Below are 27,257 nucleotides of genomic sequence, written 5' to 3'. Positions count from 1 at the left end.
CTGCTACTATGTCAGCGATCAGGAACAGATTAGGTACCTTTTTGGATGTCAGTTTTCAGCTGCAATTTAATACACAAACAAGTAAATGCAGAATAATCCATCAAGACACCAGTCCATACAATAAATGCAAAATACTTTGTCCTGGGTAAGAACACACATATGAACTACCACAGAGCAGCTGATATGTGGTAACGTCTTTCTGTAGCAAAGCTGAATACATTTTCTTCCTTTGAGGATTAAAGTTGTCTTCTAAAATAATGCTAAATCATAGAATCATAGAATCATAGAATCATCTAGGTTGGAAAAGACCTTTAAGATCATCCAGTCCAACCATTAACCTACACTACCAAGCCCACTCTAGACTAATCAAGGGTAGACCAGACTAAACCATATCCCGAAGTGCCACATCTACCCGTTTTTTAAACGCCTCCAGGGATGGTGACTCCACCACCTCTCTGGGCAGCCTGTTCCAATGCCTGACCACCCTTTCCGTAAAGAAATTTTTCCTAATTTCCAGTCTAAACCTCCCCTGGCGCAGCTTAAGCCCATTTCCTCTTGTCCTATCGCTAGCTACTTGGGAGAAGAGACCAACACCCACCTCACTACAACCTCCTTTCAGGTAGTTGTAGAGAGCCATAAGGTCTCCTCTCAGCCTCCTCTTTTCCAGGCTAAACAACCCCAGTTCCCTCAGCCGCTCCTCATAAGACTTGTTCTCCAGACCCTTCACCAGCTTCGTTGCCCGCCTCTGAACACGCTCCAGCACCTCAATGTCTTTCTTGTATTGAGGGGCCCAAAACTGGACACAGTATTCCAGGTGCGGCCTCACCAGCGCCGAGTACAGGGGGACAATCACCTCCCTGCTCCTGCTGGCCACAGCATTCCTGATACAAGCCAGGATGCTGTTGGCCTTCTTGGCCACCTGGGCACACTGCTGGCTCATGTTCAGCCACCTATCTACTAACACCCCCAGGTCCTTTTCGGCCAGGCAGCTTTCCAGCCACTCCTCCCCAAGCCTGTAGCGTTGCATGGGGTTGTTGTGACCCAAGTGCAGGACCCGGCACTTGGCCTTGTTGAACCTCATACAGTTGGCCACGGCCCATCGATCCAGTCTGTCCAGGTCCCTCTGCAGGGCCATCCTACCCTCCAGCAGATCGACACTCCCACCCAATTTGGTGTCGTCTGCAAACTTGCTGAGGGTGCACTCGATCCCCTCATCCAGATCATTGATAAAGATATTGAACAAGACTGGCCCTAAAACAGAGCCCTGGGGAACACCGCTCGTGACCGGCCGCCAACTGGACTTAACACCATTTATCACTACTCTCTGGGCTCGGCCACCCAACCAGTTCTTTACCCAGCGAAGAGTATGCCTGTCTAAGCCGTGAGCTGCCAGCTTCCCGAGGAGGATATTATGCGAGACGGTGTCAAAAGCTTTGCTAAAGTCAAGGTAGATTAAATAATTAATTAAATAATTAATGGGATAAGTATTTGTGAAGTCCTTCAATTTTTAATCTGAGGCACATTTATATGTCAAACAGCTGTGTTCTTTTAAAAAGCAACCAAGAGTAAAAAGACTTGGAAACACAAAAAATATGAAGCCTCTACTAATTTGAATGCTAAGATCATGCAAAGTTTACAGTAAGACACTGTGTTCCAGGAGGTTCCTTTAAACTTGAAGAATTAACCTTTCTTAAATTATGGTTATCCAGAGACAACTTTCAAGATTGGAACAACATATTGTTAAAGTTAGAAAAATATACTTGTCTTGGAAGTATTTTATAATACTATTTTAAAGTTCATAAAAGCAACTGGATTACCAAAAGTTCAGATGTTCCCAGCACATCTAATGTAAGTGATTGCATTCTGGAATAGTGAACACCAAGTTCTCTGTGGATTCCTGAGCATTCAATGCAAGTTAAAATTCCCAAATTCGTTGAAAGCCAGGTAGGATCTGAAACAGAAAGCACCCACAGAACTAACATTTATTCAGGTATTTATTACATTCTAGAAAATGTAGTATACAGAAATGAAATTCTGTAAAAGAAGATTCCTGTATGTCAAGTATCAGGTTTTTTAGTTTATGTCTTGACATTTACTCTATTGGGAAACACCAACCAGGATTTTTTTAATGGTGAAAGAAGTGAAGATGCTTGCTTTTTTTTTTTTTTTTGTTTCCCCCTGGGGGTGAAGACATAGCCCTCCAAGGGAGCTGCTCAAACAGTCCAGTTTATCATTCTCCACCACCAATATAACGCTGTCACATTCTCAATAGGGGGCATAGGTGCAGTTCAAACTGAAATAATGCCTACAGGTGGGTTTTTTTGTATTTCAAGTATAGACTTTAGACTAAGTGAAGGAGCAGTGATTCTGAAGTATACATACAGCACTACACTACAACGGATTCTCACTCAACTATTTCAAAGATACTAAGTAGTGCAATTAAATTGTTACCATATTCTACTATGTGTATAATCTTTGTGAGATGAGTAAAAATGAAAGCATGAAACATCAGCTTAAATACTCTCATCAGCCATAGAATTTTTAACAATTAGAAATATGCTTAATTGAGTCACCTTGTGCTCCACAGTCACAACAGACATCATTTCCAGTCATCCTCTGGACTTCAGATATAATTTCTTTTGTCAGTTCCTGGACAATATTATTTTCTCCTGTGTTATCATCTCCTTTGAATGCATTATTTAAAGCTTCCTCTTTGCTGTTTTGTAGCACAGATGTCCATCTAAAATGGCAGTAATATTTTGGTATTAAATATTTCAGCATTTCTAAAGTTCAAGGTAACGTCTCAGTAGAACACCAGTATCAGAAATAAAATTAGCAAAGTAACTCACATTTGACATTCCTGTTCATCCTCTGCTTGAAAGTGGTACGTCCTGTCGTCTGCACAATAAATAATTCACATACTGATTAAAAAAAATGATTGAAAAACTGATTTTGCAGAAATCTCTCAGAAAAATCTAGAATTAATTGATGTATGACTCCTGAGGTCTCTAGTCTCATCACTGAGTGCTGACAGACAAAAAGTCTATTTAGCAAGTTTTGCTTGTACTACCTGCAGTTGCTCTATGTTTATACCTATGTTTACACAAGGTGGCTTGTTGCTTTTTAAACAGAAACTGTTTTCTTCAGTGCTGTGCTTCTATCACATAAGCAGCAGGAGAGCATAGTAATTTTTCCACATTCTAGATAGAACCTCAGTATTCACAGGCCTGAAGTTCTGCTGGGGATGGTGGTGTGTGTGGCAAAAATATAGAGTCCATATTTGAGTTTATCTGTGTATATAAGAAAGATTTAAAGTTTCCAAATGAGCTCTTAAAACCACAGTAATAAAAAATGACAAAACAAATTTGACAGGCACAAAGTCCAAGCTACAATCAGGATAAGCCCCAAGCTGTTTCAATTAAATCAAGCTAAAAAAATTCAATTTACTACTACTTCTGTAATTCTAATCATTGTTATCATAGTGCACTATTAAAGAAAAAAGCATAATACATTTTAAGTCTATGAAACAAATGAGATATGATACAGTTTGGTGATCAAGTTGGAGTTAAAATCAGTGTAGTTGATGAGAACAGAGGTGAAGCTGCTGGCAAAAAGATATTCTAGGTTGAAAATTCCTGAAGTTTGAAAAATATTCAGGCAAAAAAGGTATTAAAAAATAGTTTAAAACATGGAAAATGTTAAGAGAGCGAGGATACATGAAAGGACAGAAAGGAAAGTGCTAAAGAGATTTTATCTTGCTATGATACAGCAATTTAGTTTTTAAAAAACAAGGAATGTTTGTAAACTCTATACTAAAACAAAGCGAAAAAGTGATCTGGAGAAGGCTAAGAGGTCAGTTATGCCTTCTCATATGTATGATGGGACAAATGATAATGTTGTGATAAGCTGATATTGGGCAAAATGGGACATGGTAATCAACAAAGAAAGAAAGTGCAAAAGTAAACAGGGAAGACCACTTGCTTGTGCAGAAATGGAAAAGCTGTATATTGCATACATGAGTACTAGCCTACTAACATAAGCAGCATATCTTACATTTACAAACAGAAAGAACTTTATGGTCTGACAAAGGAAAAAATGAGGAATAGATTTATATTCTTCTCACCAAATAACTTGAGAAATATTTTAGTAACATATTTCTATTGAGCCCGTAAATATAATTCTAAAATGTCCCAGTGAGAAAACAAAGGAAACAATTTCGTATCATCCCATTCAGTTCCCCAAATTATTCAGTTTTGGTGTTTTTAATGTGTAGACTTTTTATCTCACCTTTATATCTATTATGAGATAACAAAACTAAAAAAGTGTGTTTTCTTCACAGTTACATAGCAACCACTATGCTTAAACTTTAAGAAGTTTCGTCATGTTTTAAAAGCTTCTTCTGATCTTGTACAAAAGTCATAACTTTCCAAGATGATCACCTATTACATTTTCAATGCAAAGAGTGATGACACAGCAAAAATATTGTTACTCTATTGTAAGGCAGCACAAAATGCTGTGGAATGAAAGAGTAAAGATAGCTTTAAAACCAAGTGGTTTTCCAAAGAAACAGGTACAGTTATTATATTATTATGCTAAAATAAGTGAAACGGTAAATTGTCATAGGAAGGGCATTTTATAAAGGGAAGCATTCTACAATTGCAAAAATGTTTAAGTGGATTATTGACACATCTACACAAATAATGCAAAACCCTTTGATATTAGCTGCAAGTAAAAAGACCTAAACAACAAACCTACGTGATATGAGGTCAAAACATTTTTTCTCCTCTGGGTTTGTTTTCACTTGGCAGGTTAACAGATTGAGCTTTGCTGGAGGTCGGTTAGCCTATTTGAAAATAAAGCATACACATTTTAGTATATTTATACTGACTGAGCCCTGAAGCCCAAAAACATAGGATAACACCCCACTGGCCAAAAAGACTTGACAAATGGCTGTTACTTTAATTTTTAAGGTACCCAGGTATTGATCTATGTTTTCTTCTGCATCATGGTTTGTAAACTGCATTTTCTTGTGTTTGGCTATTTTGTTCACTGATAAATAGATAGACACTAGAATTTTCAAAGGGGAGAGGGGTAAAATCACTTCAATTATCACTACTCTGATCACCTTACCAGTAACACTTATTCGAAGGAATCAGGTATGACAAAGAGACAGATTAATTTCACGTAAGTTTAATCCGCTAACATTTAGAAATTTCCTTTAAAAAAATGAGTTGTCTAGTTTTTCAATAATCAAATTATTTGACTCCTGCTCATGTCTTTAAAGAGAGCCTAGATAACCAGTTTAGAACAAAAGCTCAATTTTTAAAATCACTAAAGGGACACACTGAAGGAAAATAAGAAGTTTGCACAGAGAAGTCTTGCAACAAACATATGCAAAACTAAACTGAGATAGTTCATTACCAAAAAATGTAGCAAAACAAAATATATTCTGTAATGATACATGTTTCCTAGTCAAGTTCCTCTCAGCTATTTCAGTTCCTTATTGAATAAAAAGTGGCAATGTTTTACTAAAAGCAAAATGCACAAGCAAACTTCATTTTGAAAAAGTCTCACAAAGGCTACAAAGACTTTTCAAATAGCATCTCTGCACTAAACTCTTCTTTCCCTTAACCCGCTTATCCTGCAGACCTGGGGTAGGACCTAGTAAGATGTTATGTTTGCAACCTTGATTTGAGAAATGGCTTGCACTTGCTACTATGCATAACTAGTTTCACTCTTCTTTTAGAATAATTAAAACAGAAAGCAGATTTAACTAGAGAGGCTCTGCTGTAGACAATAATATCTGAAAAATAATAATTTGTTTAAATCATTAGGGAAGTACTATTATAAAGACAGCAATATTCATAAACACATTACCACGCTTATTGTTGCGCTCTAACAATTTTAATCTATCAAGTTGCTAAAACAAGATTTAATCATCTAAATAAGAACTATTATCAAATGAAGCTGAACTACCACATAATATAATTAACTTGCAATGAATCACAAGAAATGTACATCTTCTCAATCTCTTCTAAATTTATCGATGAAAACATTTCATTTAAAAAAGAAGGGAGAACAAGTCTGAAGAGTACAGATTTCCTTGAAACAATCTGATAAAACAATGTAGCTGGCCAAAAAAGAACAACATCATTATGTCTGAAGACCAGTAAAAAACAAAACCATGGAGAAACATAAGAAGGGAAACAATTACGGGTTGTTTTTTTTTTCCTGTTTAAAAAAAAAAAAAAAAAAAGCATGGTGTCCTTGAAAAGCAGCATGCTCATGCTTTGCCCAACATAAGCAGCAGACATAACAAAGTCATGCACGCTTTGAAACAGCAAACCTGCAGGTCACTTGTTGGGCAACGTAAAACAAACTGTACCCAGGAGAGGTTTTGGAGGCAGCAAGATGACAATTAATTGACAACCACATTGTATTCTCTGCCTAGTAAACAGCTTTTCAAATTCCAGACATTCCTTTTAGTAGTAAAAGTGCATACAGTTTTCATTATTTTAGCCTATCAACAACAACAGTTCTTTCTAACTAGAAGCATACAAGAAAACATCTTGACAATGCCAGCTTGGGCCCACTTTCTTGGTTATATTTAAATATACTTAATATCCATAGCATTGAGTTTCCAGTGTTTACATTTTTAATGTAACTATTTGTCCAAGAAGTGTCCAGAAGCTGCCTACAATGAAAATATAAAATAAGCAAACAGAATTCAAAATATAAGTATTTGGTAAGCAAGCCACTGGGCAACTCATATATACCTTTCTCACAGGCTCTATGAGAATGTAAAAATGCAAGTAAATTCAGCTTAAGAATGAAATCTACTTGCCCTGGGCTTTGGATCTGGAAGCACATTCAGGACCTAAATAGTTTTCTATAACTTAGGAAATATGAAGCGGTAAATGGACCCACTAAAATGCTTCAGAGAGATCTGAAGGACCAATATACACAGAACTCGTCCCTCTGGATAGGAGAATGCAGCATAAGAACTCCGTATCAGGATCTAAGAACCCAAAGAAATGGCTGCAACAACCTAAAACACGTCCTGGGCCAACGTGCTGGTCTTGGAATCCAAACATATTCCAAAGCTTTTAACTGAGGACCTCCTAACCTGAAGTCAGAATTAACAAGGGTATTAAAAAACCCTGACATCTTTGCCTGTGGCTGCTACCACCACATTTACGCTTTTATCCTGTGGCCACGTAACAGCCTCTCCCCACCTACCTCCCCAACACGCGCCCATTGCTTCGCAGACAGCACTCTTCCAGCACACGGTAGATGCTGCCTGGGGAGAAGTTAGAACCTCAAGACAAAGGGAGGCAAGGCTGTATGAATCCCTCAGCCACACTAGGCTGTAGGGTTGAACCAGACTTTTGGCAGGATTAGGAGATACTAGAAGTAGCAAATGGTAACAAATGCGTAATTGCTGTCACACTATTTGTTTGAAACCTCTGGGTTTCATTTTCCTGCTTGAGTCTCTGATTAGACAAATTTCAGACTACTAGTGAATTTTTGGACATCCACGTTAACACACCAACACCCTGAAAAGATGTGCTACCACCTCTCATGCCATACATACAGACTTCGGCATCAACTTGTGTTCCTTCCTGGAGAAACTGTAACCTTCCATCCACCAAAACTGACTTCTTATAAGTTCTGGCAACAAACAGTAAGTGTAGGAATCAAAAGGCTAGGCCTCTAAGACAATACCGAGGAGTGCCATGATACAGAGCCGATTTTTACAAAAGGCACGAGCAAACGTGTCCACTTACTTAACACACTGGCTGGCTGATTTCATCATGCATTTTTTCTGGATATCACAGTGATTTACTTAAGAATCAAAAGATTAAATCTGATTCTTTTGCCTTCAGATTGCCCTGTTAATCATAATGGTAGATTAAAGTTTCCAGCAGTAAAGAAAGAACAACAAAAAAAGATTCATTGATAATGAGTCTCTCATGTTCCTTTTTTGCAGACAACCAGCAAATTCCATTTAAGCTCTTTAAACACAAATCAACTTTGAGGAATCTGAGGTTCCTCAAATGTAAGTTTTTTCCCTTGGTACTTCTTGATCCGTAAACCACTTAGGAATTCTTATTTACATGGTTCAATCTGCTTCTCTCATTTTTTCATCCACGTACATTAAATTGCAGCCAGGTAGATGTCAGAAAATTTCCAACTGCTAATAATTACACAAAGAAGCAGTGTCTGTTTTTCCATCAACCATTGCCTTGCATGTTGCTCGATGAATGCTAATTTCTTTGAAGCTTTTAGTTGTCTAAAAGTATAGCTTCTGCACATATGCCAATGTAGACAGTTGTATTCAGCATTACAGCTGGGTGACTGACAGAGAACTAACCATATTCTCCCCATCCATATCAGGAGAGCACTTGGCAGGCAAGTTTAAGTCAGAATACAGCATCTGCAACTGCCTGGAGATAGCTGTTCTAGAAACTGACTGAAAAAATAGACCCTGTAATGGGAGGCTACATGACCAAAGAACAGAAATCCATGAAGAATACTTAGCCTTTAAAGGAAAAGCATTTACAAATTTATATTTGATAAAGCAAACAAAGCTGACAACTGAACTTCTGAGAGATGGTTCATTTTGATGAACAGCTGGGAAGAAAGAATGACATACCATATTTTACAGACCAGGAGATATCAACCCTGAGAAAGCTTGGAAATCAATGCTGTTGCTTCAAGAAGTCTCAGAAGACATTCAGAGCAGCCCAGAAAATTCTTAACAAACAGAAATTGCTTCTGCCCATTTCAACGTCTATGAAACAAGCATTATTTTTTAATGCAAAACTGCCATCAATACATAAGGGAAAAGTGAGCAAATAAGTAAAAATACTTTTTAGGAGTGTATTTTAAAACAAGAAGGTACTCTCTTAATTTTGTAATAGAAAAAGACCCAGACCAGACCTATGAAACCCATATATCTAAACTCACATTTAAGTACATACCTTAGCAACTGATTTCCAGCTACAGCTCCCCTGATTTCAGTGGGAACTTACTGCTTCTAAAAATTTTAGGCCATCTGGTAGACAACTTATAAAAAGAGAAGAACAACAGTATCTTGATAGACTCAGTGACTGTACTTGCATGTGGAAGTTTTAAAATTCTGCTCCACAAGTGGATTTTGTAGCCTTTGCCAGCTCTGAGCTGCCCTAGCTACACTCCTACTGTACTGCTACAGCATGCCCAACGCAAAGTGCATTTACACTACACGGAGACACCAGTCTAGAAACACGAACAGACTTTTCTCTGACAGAGACACACTCATACACACTCAAATGAGAACAGGGATAAACTGGTGGACAATTCCAAAGCCATAGTAATGACTCTACTTTGCAGGCCTGGTTTTGCACTCCTCCTTAACTCCTGGCTGTCCATTCAGAAGGCAACAGCTTGTGGTTAGATGCACAAATGAGAGATTGATTCATTTTTGCTGCCAGGGTCAACTTGTAGTCATAGCAACAGGCATAACAGGATGAAGAACAGAACAGTTCATAACAGGATCAAGAAACAGGATTATTTATTAGACCAAGAATGGGAAATACTGTCACTGAGTTGGTTTTTGCCTTAAGAAACTTTCTTAAAAGTTTTGAGAGAGCAATATAAAAAGAGAAAAGTTATGGGAAAGCAAAAACAGCTGAGTTCAAAGCCAAGTGTAAAAAGTCCAAAGTAGGAAAGTATAAAGTTTCAAAACTTTAAGTATAGCTATTAGAAGTTGGTTAATGTGTTTCAAATACTGGTAGCAAAGAAAGAGGGACTTCTAACTCTGTATCTCTTGTCATTCTGGTAGAAGTTGTCTTCAGAGTTGATTTTCCCCAAAAGCTACTCCCTGGGAAAGCTACCTTCATAACAGATTACCATACAGCAGCAAATCTGGGGGCGAGAAGACATTCAGCATTCTCTCAGTTTGTCTTGTAAATATAAAAAATTGTTTAACCCCTATCTAAAAGATGGCTTAATGCCCAACCATATCTTTCCAAAAAAACAAAGTTAGAATTTGTATTTTTAGATGGTCTGGTAGAATATGAACAGTTTACATGAACTAAATGAGTCATTAAAAAGCCATTTTTTTCCATTAACAGTCATGAGTATTAAAACAGTTGTATTTTTAGATACTGTGTATGTCTTGATATATTTCTGAAAGAGACTGCCTTAAAAAAAACCGTATCCATCGTATTCAAAACGCTGCATCAGGAATCTAGCTACTTCCAAATTATAAATATAGACCAGCATAGCTTGCTTTTTTTTTTATTAGCAACCATGTACATAAAATACTGTAAACAAATACTTACTGTACCATGGGAAATTGTAAGAAAACCATTTTTAACTGAGCATTTCCTTTTCTGCCACACTTTTCTGATTCTGGTTTAAAGGGGGGGAAAAAAAAAAAGCGACTCAGTTTTTAATATATTTAGTATTACATTGCTTCAGCTCTTAGGACCTAAATTTTTTCAGTAGCATCCAGCAGTACTTACCCATCACTTTTCTTGTACAGACTACCATTTCGTTCAGTGCCATGTTCCTTGTTTCCCTGAGGCTGATGTAAACTGTAAGCTGTACTCTGACGAATCTGAGAATCCTGAAATATACAGAACAGCAATTTGTAATCCCTTCCACACTTTCAACCAAAATATCCTCCCATTAATGAGTTTCAGAGCCTCTCCTTCCTGCTCTAATCCTACAGGCCAAACGAAGCAGTTTTCCTCCTTAATGAGAGAGAACAAGATCCATTTCTTTTTTCAGAGAGCACAAAAAACATTTGAGAAGTAGCCATTATCAGCACCTGACGAAATTCTCTTACTTGCTTTTATTTAGCTTTACTATTGGCCTTACCATAAAGGTTTTTAAACACAAAACTTAATTGAGCAGCAGGCTTTCCAATTCATGCAAACACTGCAGTGTACTAACTCTAAAGATTATTATTACCTGCAATTCATAGTCCACCCTTCCATTGTAAAAAAATTACATACATAAATTTGAAGAAGTGGTTTTCCTTATGGAAACTGAGTCAAGTTATTCTCTGAAAAGCAGAAGAGACCTCCCTGAAACATAGTTCAGGACACTTACAGGAAAACTGAGAAGTTATTTCCATAAGAAGAATAATTTAAATCAAAATATCTTGAACAAAGTAGAATTCTGGGACAGGAAGTGATGAGGATTAACTAAGCCCTTCTCACTGCTCTCAGCACTACCCAGAGGCAGGACCCACTGCTGCAAGAGTCCCACTTCTTAAAAAACAAGAACCCGATAATGAGGAATCTGATGCGTCATGCTATATTAGTAGCAGGAACACGACGGGATGGACTTTTCAATGCATACAGTAACAATGACTAGTACTGATAACATTTATTGCTTTCTTTTCTACTACCTTTGCTCTATGGACGTAATATACCTACCTCTGTTGTATTCGGCAGATAATACGAGTATAGCGAGGAAAAAAACCCACACAGCAAGTAGCTCACTTAAGTGACTATCTGAGCTATTCTAAGCAAAAACTTAAGAGCTATTAAGAAATAAGCTTACTAATTTGATAAGAAAAAAACCCTATTTTGCTAAAAAGATGATACAGTGTATCTCAGATATACTGAGACACTTGGACTGTGCTTTTCCCCAGAGAATACCAACTCAGATGGAATGCTGCTCCTTTACAAGCTCCAGCAGCACATTCTGCTACCAAAGCTACTAACGCAGCCAAAGCTGTTCAGGATCCGCCTCAGCAGTAGTGGCAACACATAACAGGTCCAAAATATGATGGCAGGGACCGAGCTACCACCTGCAGCCCTGCTCAGTGCACTTAGGACTCCACACCTCCAGGCTCATCTTGAATACAGTGCTGAAGCTCGGTGGTCCTGAGAGCCATGAGCCAAGCTCAAGGCAGGCTGCAGCACTCCTTGGTGCTCCTTTTCAGCGGAAGCAACCTGTGCCCACTTCCCTGTGTCTCAGTTAGTGATCTAGGAAGCCATATCAGGTAGCTACAACATTCATCTTAGGCTTTTAAAGGCACTACAAAACCACCACTTAAATCTCCATGCCTGACAAAGCATCCCTTCAGATCTAAACCAGTCTGTTTATCATTCCTCTCCAGCCTGTTTACACAGAATTATTTGGTTTTGCATTCTGGCTGCCCAACATAAAATCAGAACAACATTTAAAAAAAAATTCTCATCACTGATTAAGCACTGCTGCACACATACATGTACTGACCTCTGAAGAAAATCTGATCTGACACTGCCTATTGTGTCCTACCAATGCCTTGATCTCTGCCTCCCATTAGTCAGTAAAGGAACTCCATTCCCAAGAAGATTAGAGACCTCACAGGATATTAATTTCAGTTCTCCACATCCTCAATTATGTAAATTTCAGATGACCTCCTACACCTGCCCATAGCACTATTCCCATTACTTCAGACCATGCTGCTACTTCTTGTGAAATATTTTCTGCTGCCTTTTGGCTACCTCCCTTCAGCTGTTGTTTACACTCAGCTGCTGTGTTTGGCCAAACTGGCAAGCCAGTAACACAAGCTTCCTGCCTTATTTCAACCAGAGAGGAAGCTGCTGTAGCTGACGTGTATTTCCACACATTCATTATTATGAACAGTATCTTTAAAAAATTTAATAATATTTCATGAAAGGGAGTGAAGGACAAGACAAGGAGATTTTCAGTTTTAAATCCCCACTTCAGGCTGTGCCCAAATCAACAGTGTGCGACGTGATTGCCAGATGATGGTTTTCCACAGCTCTCTGACAAGCAAGTTCATGAATTTGATCTAGCTCCTAACACACGGGATGCCATACCACAAATCACCATCACAATTAACATCCTTCCGGGCAATTTCAGCATGTCTTTTCCATATGCAGACTCTCCAAAGGATCTTCCCTTATTTCTGGTTTGCATATTGCATATAACAGGAGTACAAATCACAGATAACAGGGTCAGACCCAATGGCCTCATCAGAGGAGCAGGAACAACGTACATTACCTACGGGAGGAAATGGATCACTGCAGGATATAGGACATACCTAGCGCAGAGTATCGTCATTTTAAGTATGTCTTGAACATAACAAGATCAGAACAGACTGAAGTACACAAGCCTAAGAAACTGAACTTTGTCCACTTTATCAGCTTTGAAATGCAGACAGGCATACAAAAAAAAAGGTGAGTCATTTCATTGCAGCATGTTTATAGTGAATCACTTCACTGAGCATAAAGAGGTTTGAAATGATTTCTTCCAAAGACCAACTGACTTCTAAATCAAGCTGAACAGCATAGCGAAATGAAATGTGAAAACAGTATTCTGTAAAGATGTTCTGTGACTACTGATAAAAGAGATTCTACAAACCTATTTATCAGCCCCACTATTTGGACAGAACAGAACTTTCCACACAAGGTGCTTTAACTTATAAATGGCAAATTTTGGCTAGCCATTCCACAGATCACTCCATGCGTAAAGCTGCCAAAAAGCCCTTACAGTCCAAGAGCCTGAGTTTTTCTTGCAGAATCATTATCAAGAGGATGTTTCAGATATCATCCCTTATCTAATAACCCCACAGAGCCTCCAACAGATGTGTCTGCCAGAACCCGCTGCAGGCAGCCTCTCCTATAGCACAGCTACCGTCATTTTTGTCAAGAAACAGAAAATGTATCCTATTTTGCAGTGGCCTAAATAGATTATAGGTTCTACCAAACATGCAGAAGAAACAGAAACAAATCTAAACACTACAGTAAGACTACCTTCAGAGAGGACATGGGAAAGAGAGAAATGAAGGCATTAGGACTCTAAGGTTGACCCCAAAACTTATAGGAGCTCTACAGTTTGAAAAACATAAGTTTAAAAATTAAAAATTAGAGAGGTGTACACACAATGATGTTTCAAAAAGAAGTTTCAATACAAACCAGGTTTGAGGAAGCTCTCTGCAGGAGGGAACTATGTATACAGGCACAACAAGAAAGGTTCACTACAAGTGTTTGAGTCTTTTTTTTTTTTCTAAACACAACAGAAACTATATTTGTCAATGTTCTGTTATTTCATACATTAAGGCCATTTTATTTAAAAAATACATATAACTTCAAAATCTTGCAAGAACATAAAATCAAGCAACTGGATTTAATTCCCAAAAGACAGTGAACAGGAAATCACCAATTTGTCTTACAGCAATTTTCTTTCCCAAAAACAATCTGATAACTTTTTTTTTTTTTGGTAATACAACAAACAGAAGAGGAGGAAAAAAGAACCAGCCTTTTCATACCAACAGAAAAAAGTTCAGAGGAAAAATCCAGTTTCTTGAAATCTGAATGGAAATCATGCCAAGTATTTTCATTAAAACATAGTAACACTTACTCTCCTAGACTTCGGTCACAAAATGTAAATGCATTTCAGGAAGGAAAAAGAAATCAGTTATAGTAAAGGAAATTACAGTGCAACAAGAACAATATTACTGGGTAAATTATACCAGGATTGTTTGGCATCCCACTGATTAATTGATGTTTTCAAAAAACTTTAAAAATAATTATAGTACTTCTCATGCTCTGCAGGTAAGCATCTATAACTAAATTTGCAGAATTAATAAATAATGAATATAGCGTAAAGCACTTTTTACACTTGTATTTTTAAATGCAGCAAAAACAGCACAAGTAATAAATTTATGTGTATTATTACATTTTTTGTCTGTGAAAAGATGTGTGCTCACCACATCTTCCATATACATTTAATATCAGTATCACTGATAAACAGGTAAACACAGAAAAGCAACATTCCCAGCAACCATGAAACCCAACTGCTTTATTATCTCTCTCGAACAAAGACTTGAATAAAATAGGAAGCCTGCTAACACACCCTAAACAGCAAAGACTCCTTATTAAGAGTGGGCAATCAATGGTGAATCCAGAGTAGTTACCATGTCCACTAGGATCACTAGTCTTTCATTCCACAGAGCTCAAATTTGGAAGTTTTTAGCAAATGCACCCCTCAGTGAGTCCCAAATGCCAGGCAGAACCTAAGAAAGTGCCTGCAAACTGTATGGGACTTTGTACACAATGGTCATTATCACAAACTTCACATGGTAACAAACAGCACCTCAAAGTGAAGAGTGTTTAAGACTGTTCGAATGCCTATCAGCAAGTCATAGAAAAACAGAATGGTCTGGGTTGGAAGGGACCTTTCAAGATCATCTAGTCCAATCCCTGGGCCATGGACAGGGACATTTTTCACTAGATTAGCTTGCTCAACAACCACCATCTGGCCACAGGTAAGAGCTAGGAGTCACCATAACCTTTATGGGAAGATAAAAGCAAGACTGGAAAAGATCAAGGAAGTCTGAGCTCTACAGACTAAACTACTTCATTGTGATCCCTCTCAGAAAGAGAATCTGAAAAAGCGGGAGGGGGTTCATTCATAACTTACTCATGGCCCAGCAGCCACACAAAGGAAGCTGGCTGGCATTTATTTATATGAAGAGGAAGCACTAGCAATCTGAAACAAAAGTAGACCCAATATTTAGGATTACATTATAGAAAAGATGCTCTCTTCCAGATCAGAGTTTGCCAAATAAAACTACTCCAGAATTCTTTAAGTCTAACAGCAATCATAACCAAAACTCGAAAAATACTCATTTGCTGAAGTGACCCAGCTCTTGCATGTTTGAAAACTGGCATCTTGCAGCAGAGTAGCAAACTTAATTGTCATTTTTGCAGATGATGACAAGAGGTGCTTTGGGATTTGAAGTTCAGTTTTACATAATCTTTATACAGTTTGGAATATTATTGTGAGATAAGGTTGTACTAATGGGGTCTCCTTGATACTGCCAAAGTTCTTCCATTGTCAGTTTGAGCAACATAGACACCATAGTCTGTTAGTTCACAGACAGTGCACCATCTTAAGTATTTTGCAATATTGGCAACAAGAAGAAATTATTTTGCAATAAGTCTCATTTTTTTTAGTGGGAATTCATTTTAAAAACCCCTGCCTTTGTCAGAAACATTCAATATCAGCATCAAAACAAAGATGAATAAACAAAAGAAATTAGACGGCTGAGAAAAGTTAAAATAACTCTATTTCAAATACTAACATTACATTAGAAATAATTAAAAAGGGTATTCCAAAGTTAAACCACCTTATACGCTCACCTCTTTCTGATCAACCTGGAGTGCTGATTTTAAAATATCTCTAAGCTGTGTTAATTGTCTTCTTTCCTCATCTTGTGCTTGTTTAATCTTGAATGAAGAAAAACACAAGTTAAGAAAACCATTATTGTTTCTTTTCAACACAGTTCTTTCAAACTTGCTACTTAATTGGTTCATTTTTCTGAGAAATGTTCAGCAAGAACGAAAACACAAAGAGAAAAGGTAATGTGATCAGTTTATTTCCCTTTATATCTTCAGAAAACTTGATAATGGCTAGGATGTTGCTGGATTAAGACTTTGATATTGTCTCACACTGTTCTTGCTTCCTTGTGTTCAATTTGAAACCATATGTTATTTTCCACTTAGTCAGTAAACATTTTAAAGCAAAGGCTGTTTTCCTAACATTTTACACAGTGAGGTCCTAAACTGAACCTAAGGTTTCTGGATATGATATTAAAACAAAATTTTACTCAAAAATCTACTCAAAACCTTAAAATGCTGACTATTAAAAGTCGGCCAACTTGAGCCAAAATGGTCACAGTTCTACTGTAAAAAACTAAGTTTACAACACAAATGTGAAAGGCTGCTACTCACTGTATAAAGATCTGTCGAGAGTGTCTCAATTGAAGGCTTCAGACTTTCAACTGCTTTTAACCCATCCTGAAAGAAACTTAAAAGAAAAGCAAAAAGCAAACTGTTATTAAACTTTGTATTTTCTGTTTAAAAAGTTGCCAAAGGAAGACATACATATTATCATGCCATGCCATAAGCTTCAAAACATTAAACATTTATTTTTTATGCATCTTTGACTGATCCACCTCTTTATTTCCATCACAGCTTATTCTAACATGCAAAATCCCCAATTAGATTCAGAACTGCTGCAATCCACTGCCACATAAGTTTTCCTCATTCGTACCTCAAATACAGGTTCTCATCCCGCTTTTTGAAGGCCCAGAACAAGCAAGATTCATTTGTAGAACAGCAAAAGCTCTAGTAGATATAAAATAATTGTGACTTCTTGGAGCCAAATAATTTCACATCTGATGCAATCTTCCTACTAAAGGAAAACCCCTTTGTTTCCCAAGCATTAATTATGGAATATATGCAAACTGAATATGCCACATCTTACCGTATCATGTATTTTTGTATTGGCACAGTAATGTTATCTATGCCAAGTATTCCAGCTCTTAAAAAAAAAAAAAAAAAAAAAAAAAAAAAAGAAAAGAAACCGCAACTACACACACATTTGATTAAAAATTGCTGCACCATTTGCAACAGAAAATATTTTCACCCTGGGAAGCAGACATGAAAGTGACAGCACAACACAGCATTTATGTTGTTGAATGTTTATTAAGTGGACAGAGCAGATGAATGTCATACTACAAGTGAAACTGATTTTAAAAGCAACATAGCTATATAGGGAAAAAACCTACACAGGTGCAGACTGGTCTTTTAAGATGAAAACTTACTGATTTGAACAGGTTAACAGCAGCTCTTTCAAGTTTATAGCTGTGATTTTATTATTATATTATTGATCTGTAAGACTACCATACCATAAAAAAGTACACCATTCTAATGAGAGCTTTGTGTTTTATTACTAAATTGTCCAATTAATTAGAAAAAGAGTGATTCTTTCAATATAGTTTTATCCCACTGCTTATGCAATTTATTTTTCTTGAGCACATAATTAATTTAGATCATTGCTAGATACACTCAAAAAAGCCCGTCAAAACTAACAGACCACTAATTAATAGACCAAACTAATAGCTCTGTTTCAAGAGTAGTTTATGAAATATGCCAAATTATTGTGGCAGCTCTCCTTTGGAACAGACAATTATGTTCTATGGGACTAGCTCAACCTCATTACATGTTTTGGACTACAGTAACAAAAGCAATGACTAGTCTATGAGAAAAGCAATTTGACAAAAGACATCAGTGAGAACAGTTGAACCTTAGATTTATTTTGAAAAATCTAAAAAAGTGTTACGATGTCAAACGTTTAAAACAAAACATTGCTCCAGTTATTGTGTAGATATAAAGAAAACTAAAACATACTTGCACTGAGCATGAAAATACTTGATCAAGTTCTGAAGCAAGTCCACTCCTTTTTTAATCTTGATTTCATTGACTTTCAGCAGGTACTGTGAAAACAGTAATTCACAAAAGAAATTAATTATTGCTGCTACAGTATTTTTTTAACATTTTATTGTCAGTTATATTTCAGCAAGCTTTAACAGTTGCAGATTTAGAAGACCTAAAAGAGAATGCATCAAACAGTGGCTTCAAGGGTTAATCACACAAAAGCAACTGTTGTCACCGCTGATTTTTGATACCCTACGGGGATACTTCATTATGATTACTTCAAATTGTTAAAACATCCTTCACGGCTCCTAGTGGAAGCCTGCACTAAAGGGAGCAAAAGAGGGTTTGTGTAGTAAATTTAGGAACTCATTCTTAAACCTAGCAGCCCATCTAGGTATCTATCTCACTAGTTGTTAAATTCATTGCTAAATAGATGGTGTTAAGGAAGAAAGCAGTTCACGCAAAAAAGTGAGGGATTATTTTAACCATTTTTTAATTTGCCTTATGATTTCATTGCTTTCTCTATCAATTCCTTATACATGGTAATTACAGCAAATTACAGTTTAGCAAGTGATTTTAAAAATCTACTGTCAAGCTAAAAAAAGTGTTATTAGTGTCCTTTTGTATTAGGCACAATCAAAGTCCATATTAAGTGACAGCTCCTCCCCTGAATGCCATAGCACAAAAGATGTCAGCCATGTGAGCAGAAGTAAGATTGACCAAATATTTACAAGAGTCCTTAACTGTCCATTAAATGACGACAATTTTTAACCCCTGCTTAGACAGTGACCTCCAAGCAAATGAGTGAGTGTCGTCTTAGCAAGGCTCTAACGCATCTGGTTTTCCCCTACCCACAGTACACCCTAAATGTTTTAAACCCACTAAATAAAGCAGTATCCAAGTGCCAGCTTTCAGTGTTGCAGCTTTTTATGCTGGTTCAGGTGAACAGATGATTAGCCTAAATGTAGACAAGTGCACTGGATAGTATTTAGTTAGAAGAATCACCTCTCTAGCTCCTGTTAATTTAAAGTGAAGCTCTAGGCATCTGGTGTTTGGTTCACTTTCACAATTTATAGAGAACTAGCCTGTACTTACGATACAACTTCAATATGTCACACTTCTGATTTACTAACAAAATGAAAACGAAGTCCCTGTTTATGACTATTCAGAGGTGACAGAGTATAAACTTCTTTTCCCAAAAATCAGAAGAAATACAGGATATACTTCAGTTATTCCACATTTAAGGTAACTTGATTCAATTTCACAGACTTCACCCTGCATTTTATTATCACTACAACTGACTAAAGCAAACTCCTCCTTCACTGTGACACAGGAAGAGAAGCATCTGTTCCTGGTTGTTTCTTAGGAAGGATACAGATGGACAATTTGCTGGCAACATCCATGTGTTTTTTGGGTACTCAAATCCCTTCATCAGTTTTGAATACTTTAGTCTGATTCCGTATAAGAATATGAAGCTTTTCTACTCAGTATCAGTGCATGCAGTTACTAAAAGTGATATTCAGGACAACTGCTGTTAAGCTATGTTGGCATATGAGTCAAATTAGCTGTAATCATCATAATGAAAACAGAAGAAACACCCATGGTATATTTTTCAGTTAATGCATAGAAAGAATGAACACAGCAATTTGAATTCCCAACAACAGAATCTGACATGCCCTTAAATGAATCAAACCAAAAATATTTACATCAGATTTAACGTACTGCAAAATCACAAAGATTTCACAGTAGAAACATTCTGAAACATCTTGAAAGACAACTGGATTCCATCCTTAGCACTTTTTTTCAGCACCAGCCCAACAGTGTGCTAGACTGGAGTCTCTCCTTATAATAACACAACAGCTGTCAGCATAGGGAACAATTAAGAGAATGATCTAGGGCTTAAAATAACTTACAGTGAAGTAGTAGTGTAAAGGCTTACTTATTATCATCTCTTAGTGTTTAATTGAGCTTTACTTTATTTACTTATTCTACAATTTATTTGTTAAGTGAAATTAGAAAAGATCTAAATTTCCTGCAAAGTTAACACATCAGGATTTAAAAAAAGTGTTTTAGCAAATGGAATCCACTAGTAACTTGGCATTTCCCTTTAACATCACATTTGCCATTAAACAATTGTGTTTTTTCAAAATTTTCCTAAAAATATTAGCAGAACAATATGAATTTGACGTTGAAGCTTACCTCACACATCTGTAACTGGAAGAACCTTCTTTCTTTCTCCATCTCTTCTGCAATTTCAGCTCCACTTATTTCTGTACGGATCATCCCATGCAGCTTAGCATGCTCTTTTTTCTCCTTCTCTATTTTTGTACTATAAGGCAAAGAATCAGTCAATGAAGTGAGAAATCCACAGCCTCTCAGGGAATCTGATTATTCACAAAGTCTACCTGACAGATGCAGAGCTAAACTCTTGTAGCTTTGCATATGACTTACTTCCAGATGACATTTCATTTGAAATTTGACAATGACTAAAGATCAGCAATGACATACAGTAGCTGAAAACTAATTCAATCATCTGTTAAAATAATGTCCTGACAGATATTCCAAAGGAAGATACTAAGTGAGAGGAAGATACTAAGTTCTTGCATTCAAGAAAAAAAATCCAGAAACAAAATAATGAATTTTAATTGAAAATGTAGGGGGATGTTTAAACCCAACTGACCAAACACTGGTTAACAGAGTTCAATTAATGTCACCAGATTTATTGAGTCTTGCCTGTCATCAAGTCATCTTCTATATATACAGGGTTTCCTAAGCCAAAAATCACAGTTGCCATCTCTACTTGCTACTGAGCCAGTTGGCACTGGGAATGCCGTCCAGCCGGCTGTGTTGCAGACTTCAAAGTCTGCTAGACCAGCTGTCCTAATTCCCTAAAAGTTTCCATGAACGTTTTCCAAGAGCTCTGAATAAAACAGGTTCTCCTGCAGAATATAAATGAATAACCAATGCCTGCCATACAGTATAAGTCCCCGAAACACACTCGTGCATTTGTTACAGCTATTCTCCATATTATTCTTAAAGGCAGCAGCATAATTATACTACCCAGTTAGACAAGCTTGATATGAAAAAATATATTAATAAAAGAAAATACATGAGGGTGTTTACTTTTTGGAGGAAGACAAGTTTGCCACTTGTACTGTTTATAAGCTGAAAATTTTGGAAAGAGCTTCCTGAGGAAATGCTATACTGCTTTTGAACAAGAGGAAGCATTACACATGAATACAGGAAGCAGATGAGAAGAACAAGTAACACACACACTGTCATACCTCCTCTTGGGCAGTCAAGTGTCTCTGAGATCTCTCTCTGAAAAGATGACATGTCTCAAGTGCTCTCTTAACCTGATGTTAACATTACCCTAACAGCTTATTGGAAAATGTCCTAGATGGACTAAGGACTTCCAGTCAACAATATATTCTGTACTTATACTTCTCAAGAATGAGGAACTGCCTCCTCTTACACCTCAAGCAGCAAGGGAAAACTAGAATTAATCCCATTAATCCCATCCTGTAACATTTCCACAGGGAAACATTCTGAACAGCAATTCAAAGAGCCCCACTGCGCTCTCAGTGCTGGCAGGCACAGCAGAGCCCTGTGCAGTATTCCAGCAGCCAGCACATCCAGCCAGCACTGCGCTCCTTCTCAGCCCATCGCATCCCGCCAGAAGCAGACGTTCGGAGGGAAGCTCCTCTCCTCTGAAATAAATGTTCTGAAAACCTTCACTCGCCTGAATAAAAACTCAATTGCAGAATGTTCTGTTTTCATCAAAAATTAGTCTGTACTCTTACCTGTTTACTGCCAGTTATGCCATTTTGTAGCCACAGAATACAGAGTCCAAACACAAGAATTAACCAGACATCAACCGTGAGCAAGGAAGATAAATCATTACAAAAAGATTCACAGAAAATGACAGACACGCAGCTCCTTTCTAGCACACACTCTATGAGAGTTTACATTATATCATACTTGATAGTTCTAAAAAACGTCAAACCTCAGAGCAAAGAGCCAGGACTGTTTTAATACTCTCAATTTCCGCATTAATCTAACAATTCATGAGGACAGAGAATTCACTGAAGTGTGAGTCAAGTCTAATAACTATCAATTGCTATTGTATTTTCATTGTTTACAGAGAACAATACTCAAACATAGGATGAGATGACATAACCACCTCAAAAATTTTAAGAGCTTATTAACATGTCATAAGGTGTCTCTAAATGGTAGTTAAACCAAAAGACAACTAATACTGCCAGAGTCAAACATTATGCACAATATCACAGCACTGTTTTAAGAAACTGAATTCATTTTAAAGAGCGAGCTAGATTTCAGTGGAAGAGTCCTTTCTATTCTTTAAAGGATAAACCATACTCCACAGGCAAAAAGTAGTTGAACCAAGACTAAAGCATACCGACATCTACCAAGTAATTCAGAGAAATAAGACATCCTTGAAGCCGGTGGCTGGAGTTTCAGGCTTCACGGCTTCAAAAACTTCAGAGATGCTTCACAAAAAAACCAAACCATCTCTTGGTGACAAGTACCAGGGATACATGATGGCGCATTTCACATTTGCATTTCCTTATTATTTATGCTTTTAGTCTCTAACTACATTTTCAGCTTTGTAATCCAGAATTTAACCTGTTGCTTTGCTACAGTAATATGCTACCTCCTATCTGACTGATACTACCGGGTACTTTGTTTCTAGGGAAACAAAGAAACCATGTACAGCAGTGTTGCATGCAAATCTCCTGAGTACTAAACGTTGGCTGTGTTTCCTATCCAAATGCAAGGGTCAACTCAGCTTTAAGTGTCACTCTGCTGTGACATTAACCAAATCCTTCTGGCAAAGACAGTTCTACAACGTACCACTGTGGGATTTCCAAATATTGCAGGGTATTCAGGTTTTCCAGGCAGATCAATTAAGCAAAATTAATAAGAAAATTGGAAAAACTCTAGAAAAATCCTCTAGAAGCAATAAGAAGGAAACAAATGTTTTGTAAAGCTGTTGTTCTTGAAGCTCCTGCAGCACATATCACATATACAGATTTTGCTGACTAAGATTAAAATCTGAGCACACTTGTGTTCAAAAAACGGATAGATGTGGCACTTTGGGACATGGTTTAGTGGGCATGGTGGTGCTGGGTTGATGGTTGGACTGATGATCTTAGAGATCCTTTCCAACCTTAATGATTCCTAGTTTTTACTTTCACTAAAAAATAATCCAGCCACCAAGCCAGGAAACATGAAATTATTACTGTACCCTTAATCGGTTTAGTGATGGACTTGGTAGTGTTAGGTTAATGGTTGGCCTGGATGATCTTCAAGGTCTTTTCCAGCCTAAACGATCCTATGATTCTGTGATTCAGTCCATTTACAAGGCAGCTGCACATGACTAATACACACTGAACTCAGATTTGTGTAACAGACAAGTAAAGCTGAAATACAGGATGAAGAATTACAACAGAAAAGTCAGTCACAAAATAAACAGTCTTGCCCATTCAGTTTCCACTGTATGACTATTTTTACAGCTCCAATTTGAAAAGCAACTGTTTTTCAATATAAATTTTAATTTGTATTTCAAAGAAATCAATTTTGTCATACAGATCATGGTATAAACAAACATCAAAGCAGGCATTTTCATTTTTTTTTGAACTTTAAAAAGGACAGGACCTATTTTACTGTGTAACACACCAAAGACTGTTACTTATTTTCAGCCAGTGAACAAGGGTAAAAAACTAGAACACCCTGGGTACATGTAGCAGTAGTGAACTGGCTGGTTGGGCAGCAACTGTCTGTCTTCCTCTCCTTCTCCATATAGCAGTAAGCTGGGCTGAGTCTGGGTATGTACATGAGAAGGTGCAGAGACTGGGAATAGCACCTGGAAGGCCCAGACTTGAATGGGGAGCACTCTGGAAAATGGAGTGCTTCCAAGGGCTATTTTGTTTGACAAAATAGTATTATACATTTTCATTCCAAATATCCTTTCTTTGTCTAGTCTTCCTTTTCAGCCTGACTTTCCAACTTCAGCTCTGGCATCCTAGCCTTTCAGTGAAAGGACCTCCATCTTATTTTATCCTACTGTCTGTCAAGGCTGACAGTAAAGCATGACTCTCTCTCTTATCACCCAGGTCCTGAATGGAGAAGTCATCTTTTCCCTTTGGAAATGATGGAAAGCTTTTCCCTTTCACTCATCCTGCAATGGAGGATAGGGGAGAAGAGGGCAGAATGAGAAAATGTGTCCAGATCTTTCCAGTATTTCATCCCTACTACCTGCAGATGCATTCAAAGCTTTTTTCCATTTAATTTGCAAATAATCTCTTATCAAAATAAAAATACTTAATATGAAATCGCAGACTCAAAGCAGTATATTGTAGATGTTGTTTACCTGGACTTCAGTAACGACTTTGACACCATTTCCCACAGCATTCTCCTGGAGAAACTGGCTGCTTGTGGCTTGGATGGGCGTACTCTTCACTGGGTAAAAAACTGTCTGGATGGCTGGGCCCAAAGAGTTGTGGTGAATGGAGTTAAATCCAGTTGGTGGCCAGTCACAAGTGGTGTTCCCCAGGGCTCAGTTTTGGGGCCAGCTCTGTTTAGTATCTTTATCAATGATCTGGATGAGGGGATCAAGTGCGCCCTCAGTAACTTTGCAGGCGACATGAAGTTGGGTGAGAGTGTTGATCTGCTTGAGGGTAGGAAGGCTCTACAGAGGGATCTGGACAGGCTGGATCAATGGGCCGAGGCCAATTGTATGAGGCTCCACAACGCTAAGTGTCAGGTCCTGCACTTGGGTCACAACAACCCCATGCAACGCTACAGGCTTGGGGAAGAGTGGCTGGAAAGCTGCCTGGCGGAAAAGGACCTGGGGGTGCTGGTCAACAGCCAGCTGAACATGAGCCAGCAGTGTGCCCAGGTGGCCAAGAAGGCCAACAGCATCCTGGCTTGTATCAGGAATAGTGTGGCCAGCAGGAGCAGGGAGGTGATCGTCCCCCTGTACTCGGCGCTGGTGAGGCCGCACCTGAACACTGTGTCCAGTTTTGGGTCCCCAGTACAAGAAAGACATTGAGGTGCTGGAGCGTGTCCAGAGAAGGGCAACAAAGCTGGTGAAGGGTCTAGAGAACAGGCCTTATGAGGAGCAGCTGAGGGAACTGGGATTGTTTAGCCTGGAGAAAAGGAGGCTGAGGGGAGACCTTATCACTCTCTACAACTACCTGAAAGGAGGTTGTAGTGAGGTGGGTGTTGGTCTCTTCTCCCAAGCAACAAATGATAGGACAAGAGGAAATGGTTTCAAGTGTCACCAGGGGAGGTTTAGATTGGATATTAGGAAAAATTTCTTCACCGAAAGGGTTGTCAAGCATTGGAACAGGCTGCCCGGGGAAGTGGTTGCATCCCCATCCCTAGAGGTATTTAAAAGATGTGTAGACGTGGTGCTTAGGGACATTGTTTAGTGGTGGACTTAGCAGTGTTAGGCTTATGGTTGGATTGGATGATCTTAAAGGTCTTTTCTAATCTAAACAATTCTATTATTCTATCCTGTGATTCTATATTAAAGCTACCTTGTTTAGCACTTTCATTCTATGCCACTATTTCAAGATGCGACCTCTACTTTTTTAGATCCTGTTTAAAGAATGAGTGTACCAAACTGGAAACATCGTCACTTAACCAAATAGCTATGCAGACATCTTTACAGAAGACTGTAATATGAATTTGTTCACTCTTCCATTGACTTCAAATGGTTCAGAAACAGATCATTACTGATAGTTATATCTAGATATGAGTGCTTGCGTTTCTGCACAGTAATGTAATGCACCTCAGCCTACTGCCTTGATCTTACAATTCCATAAGCACATTCAAACAACTTGTTCTCTTCACTCAGTTGTGCGTAACAGACCTCATGCCTGGCTTTTAAAAGGAGAATGGCAGAGGAGAGGGAGCCAGCCTTCCCAGGAAAAGCTTGTTAGTTTTCATTAAGCTTTATGTTTCATAGCATTAGCATAATACTTATTAGCAGAGGACTTCTGAAGATTATATATATTTACAGGCCTAAAAATAAGACACCTTTATTTAAAAAATTAACATTTCTTTCTTTTCAGGAAAGACAGGGTTATGTCTGGAATACAGACACTACTATTAAGCTAAAAAATGAGTAAATAATATGCTTCAGTAAGTTTATGCTTCTATTTCCTGTGCAAAATTGACACAATGTCTTTACCTCAAAATCTACCACAACAGGACCGATTAAGCTGAAGAATGTGGGTGAAATCTGGCTCACTGCCTTGTTGAATAAGGTCTGCCTGCTGGGAGAATGAGCAGTTTTCATGACATGTGTACTCCTTCCCCATATGCTCCCCCGGCGCGTCTGCCATTAGTGTTTAAGTACATGGGCGAGAGCAGCTGTCTCATAACAAAAAGAGCCCAGCCTGCACCAATTCTACCTGAAGGACACAGACAGACTAGTCCCGCTGCAGTGCTGTAGTGGCAGGCAGCATCACCCAGCTCTTACATGGGAAACAAAGACTGTAACTGAGGTCCCAAGAGAAATGCACTACTTTTAACTACTCTAAAGCTTTAAAAACATTTTAAAATCGTTATGGCTTCAACTGAAGCATATTAATGACTGATGGTGAGAAAAGATTAATTATTCGTGAATGTCACCTCAGGATGTTCCCAATTTTTGATTGAGGTAGGCTGGCATAAAGCTATGGATTACTTGCTCCTCTTACTCCCTTATTCGAGCACAGTCCCAATGTATGAAGAAAAATGGATCCAGCCTCCCTCAGCTACTTCAACTAAGGTGATCTTCAGGAAAACACTCTGAGAAGTTAGGTAGCTATAGTTTCATAATGATCAGCATTGATGGATGGTGACACAAGAGCATAAGAATGGATCTTAACATCACTCTCCCAAACAAGACTAGATACACAGTAATTTTTAAACACACTTAATTACATACAGAGCTTGAAGTAGCAGCTCAGAAATTGTTATGGGGAAAAAGCAAAACAAATGCTCTTT

The 27,257-nt window shown here is 37.9% G+C and overlaps 1 protein-coding gene across 2 annotated transcripts in view; it reads right to left on the bottom strand.

The window, feature by feature from the left end:
- ASAP2 (ArfGAP with SH3 domain, ankyrin repeat and PH domain 2) overlaps positions 1-27,257 on the bottom strand; it is a 100,277-nt gene that overhangs the window by 21,387 nt on the left and 51,633 nt on the right. For both annotated transcript variants that reach the window (XM_075707108.1, XM_075707109.1), the window contains exons 6-15: positions 20,436-20,565; positions 18,210-18,295; positions 16,749-16,824; positions 16,158-16,244; positions 10,512-10,615; positions 10,329-10,398; positions 4,756-4,843; positions 2,850-2,898; positions 2,574-2,740; positions 1,818-1,951 (exon numbers count right to left, since the gene is read on the bottom strand). In XM_075707108.1, coding sequence (XP_075563223.1) covers positions 1,818-1,951; positions 2,574-2,740; positions 2,850-2,898; positions 4,756-4,843; positions 10,329-10,398; positions 10,512-10,615; positions 16,158-16,244; positions 16,749-16,824; positions 18,210-18,295; positions 20,436-20,565 — 991 coding nt within the window. The remainder of the gene's footprint in view (positions 1-1,817; positions 1,952-2,573; positions 2,741-2,849; positions 2,899-4,755; positions 4,844-10,328; positions 10,399-10,511; positions 10,616-16,157; positions 16,245-16,748; positions 16,825-18,209; positions 18,296-20,435; positions 20,566-27,257) is intronic.

Source organism: Pelecanus crispus, chromosome 3, assembly GCF_030463565.1.
Source record: "Pelecanus crispus isolate bPelCri1 chromosome 3, bPelCri1.pri, whole genome shotgun sequence".
NCBI classification, from domain to species: domain Eukaryota; kingdom Metazoa; phylum Chordata; class Aves; order Pelecaniformes; family Pelecanidae; genus Pelecanus; species Pelecanus crispus.
This window is presented reverse-complemented; position numbering and strand designations above follow the sequence as displayed.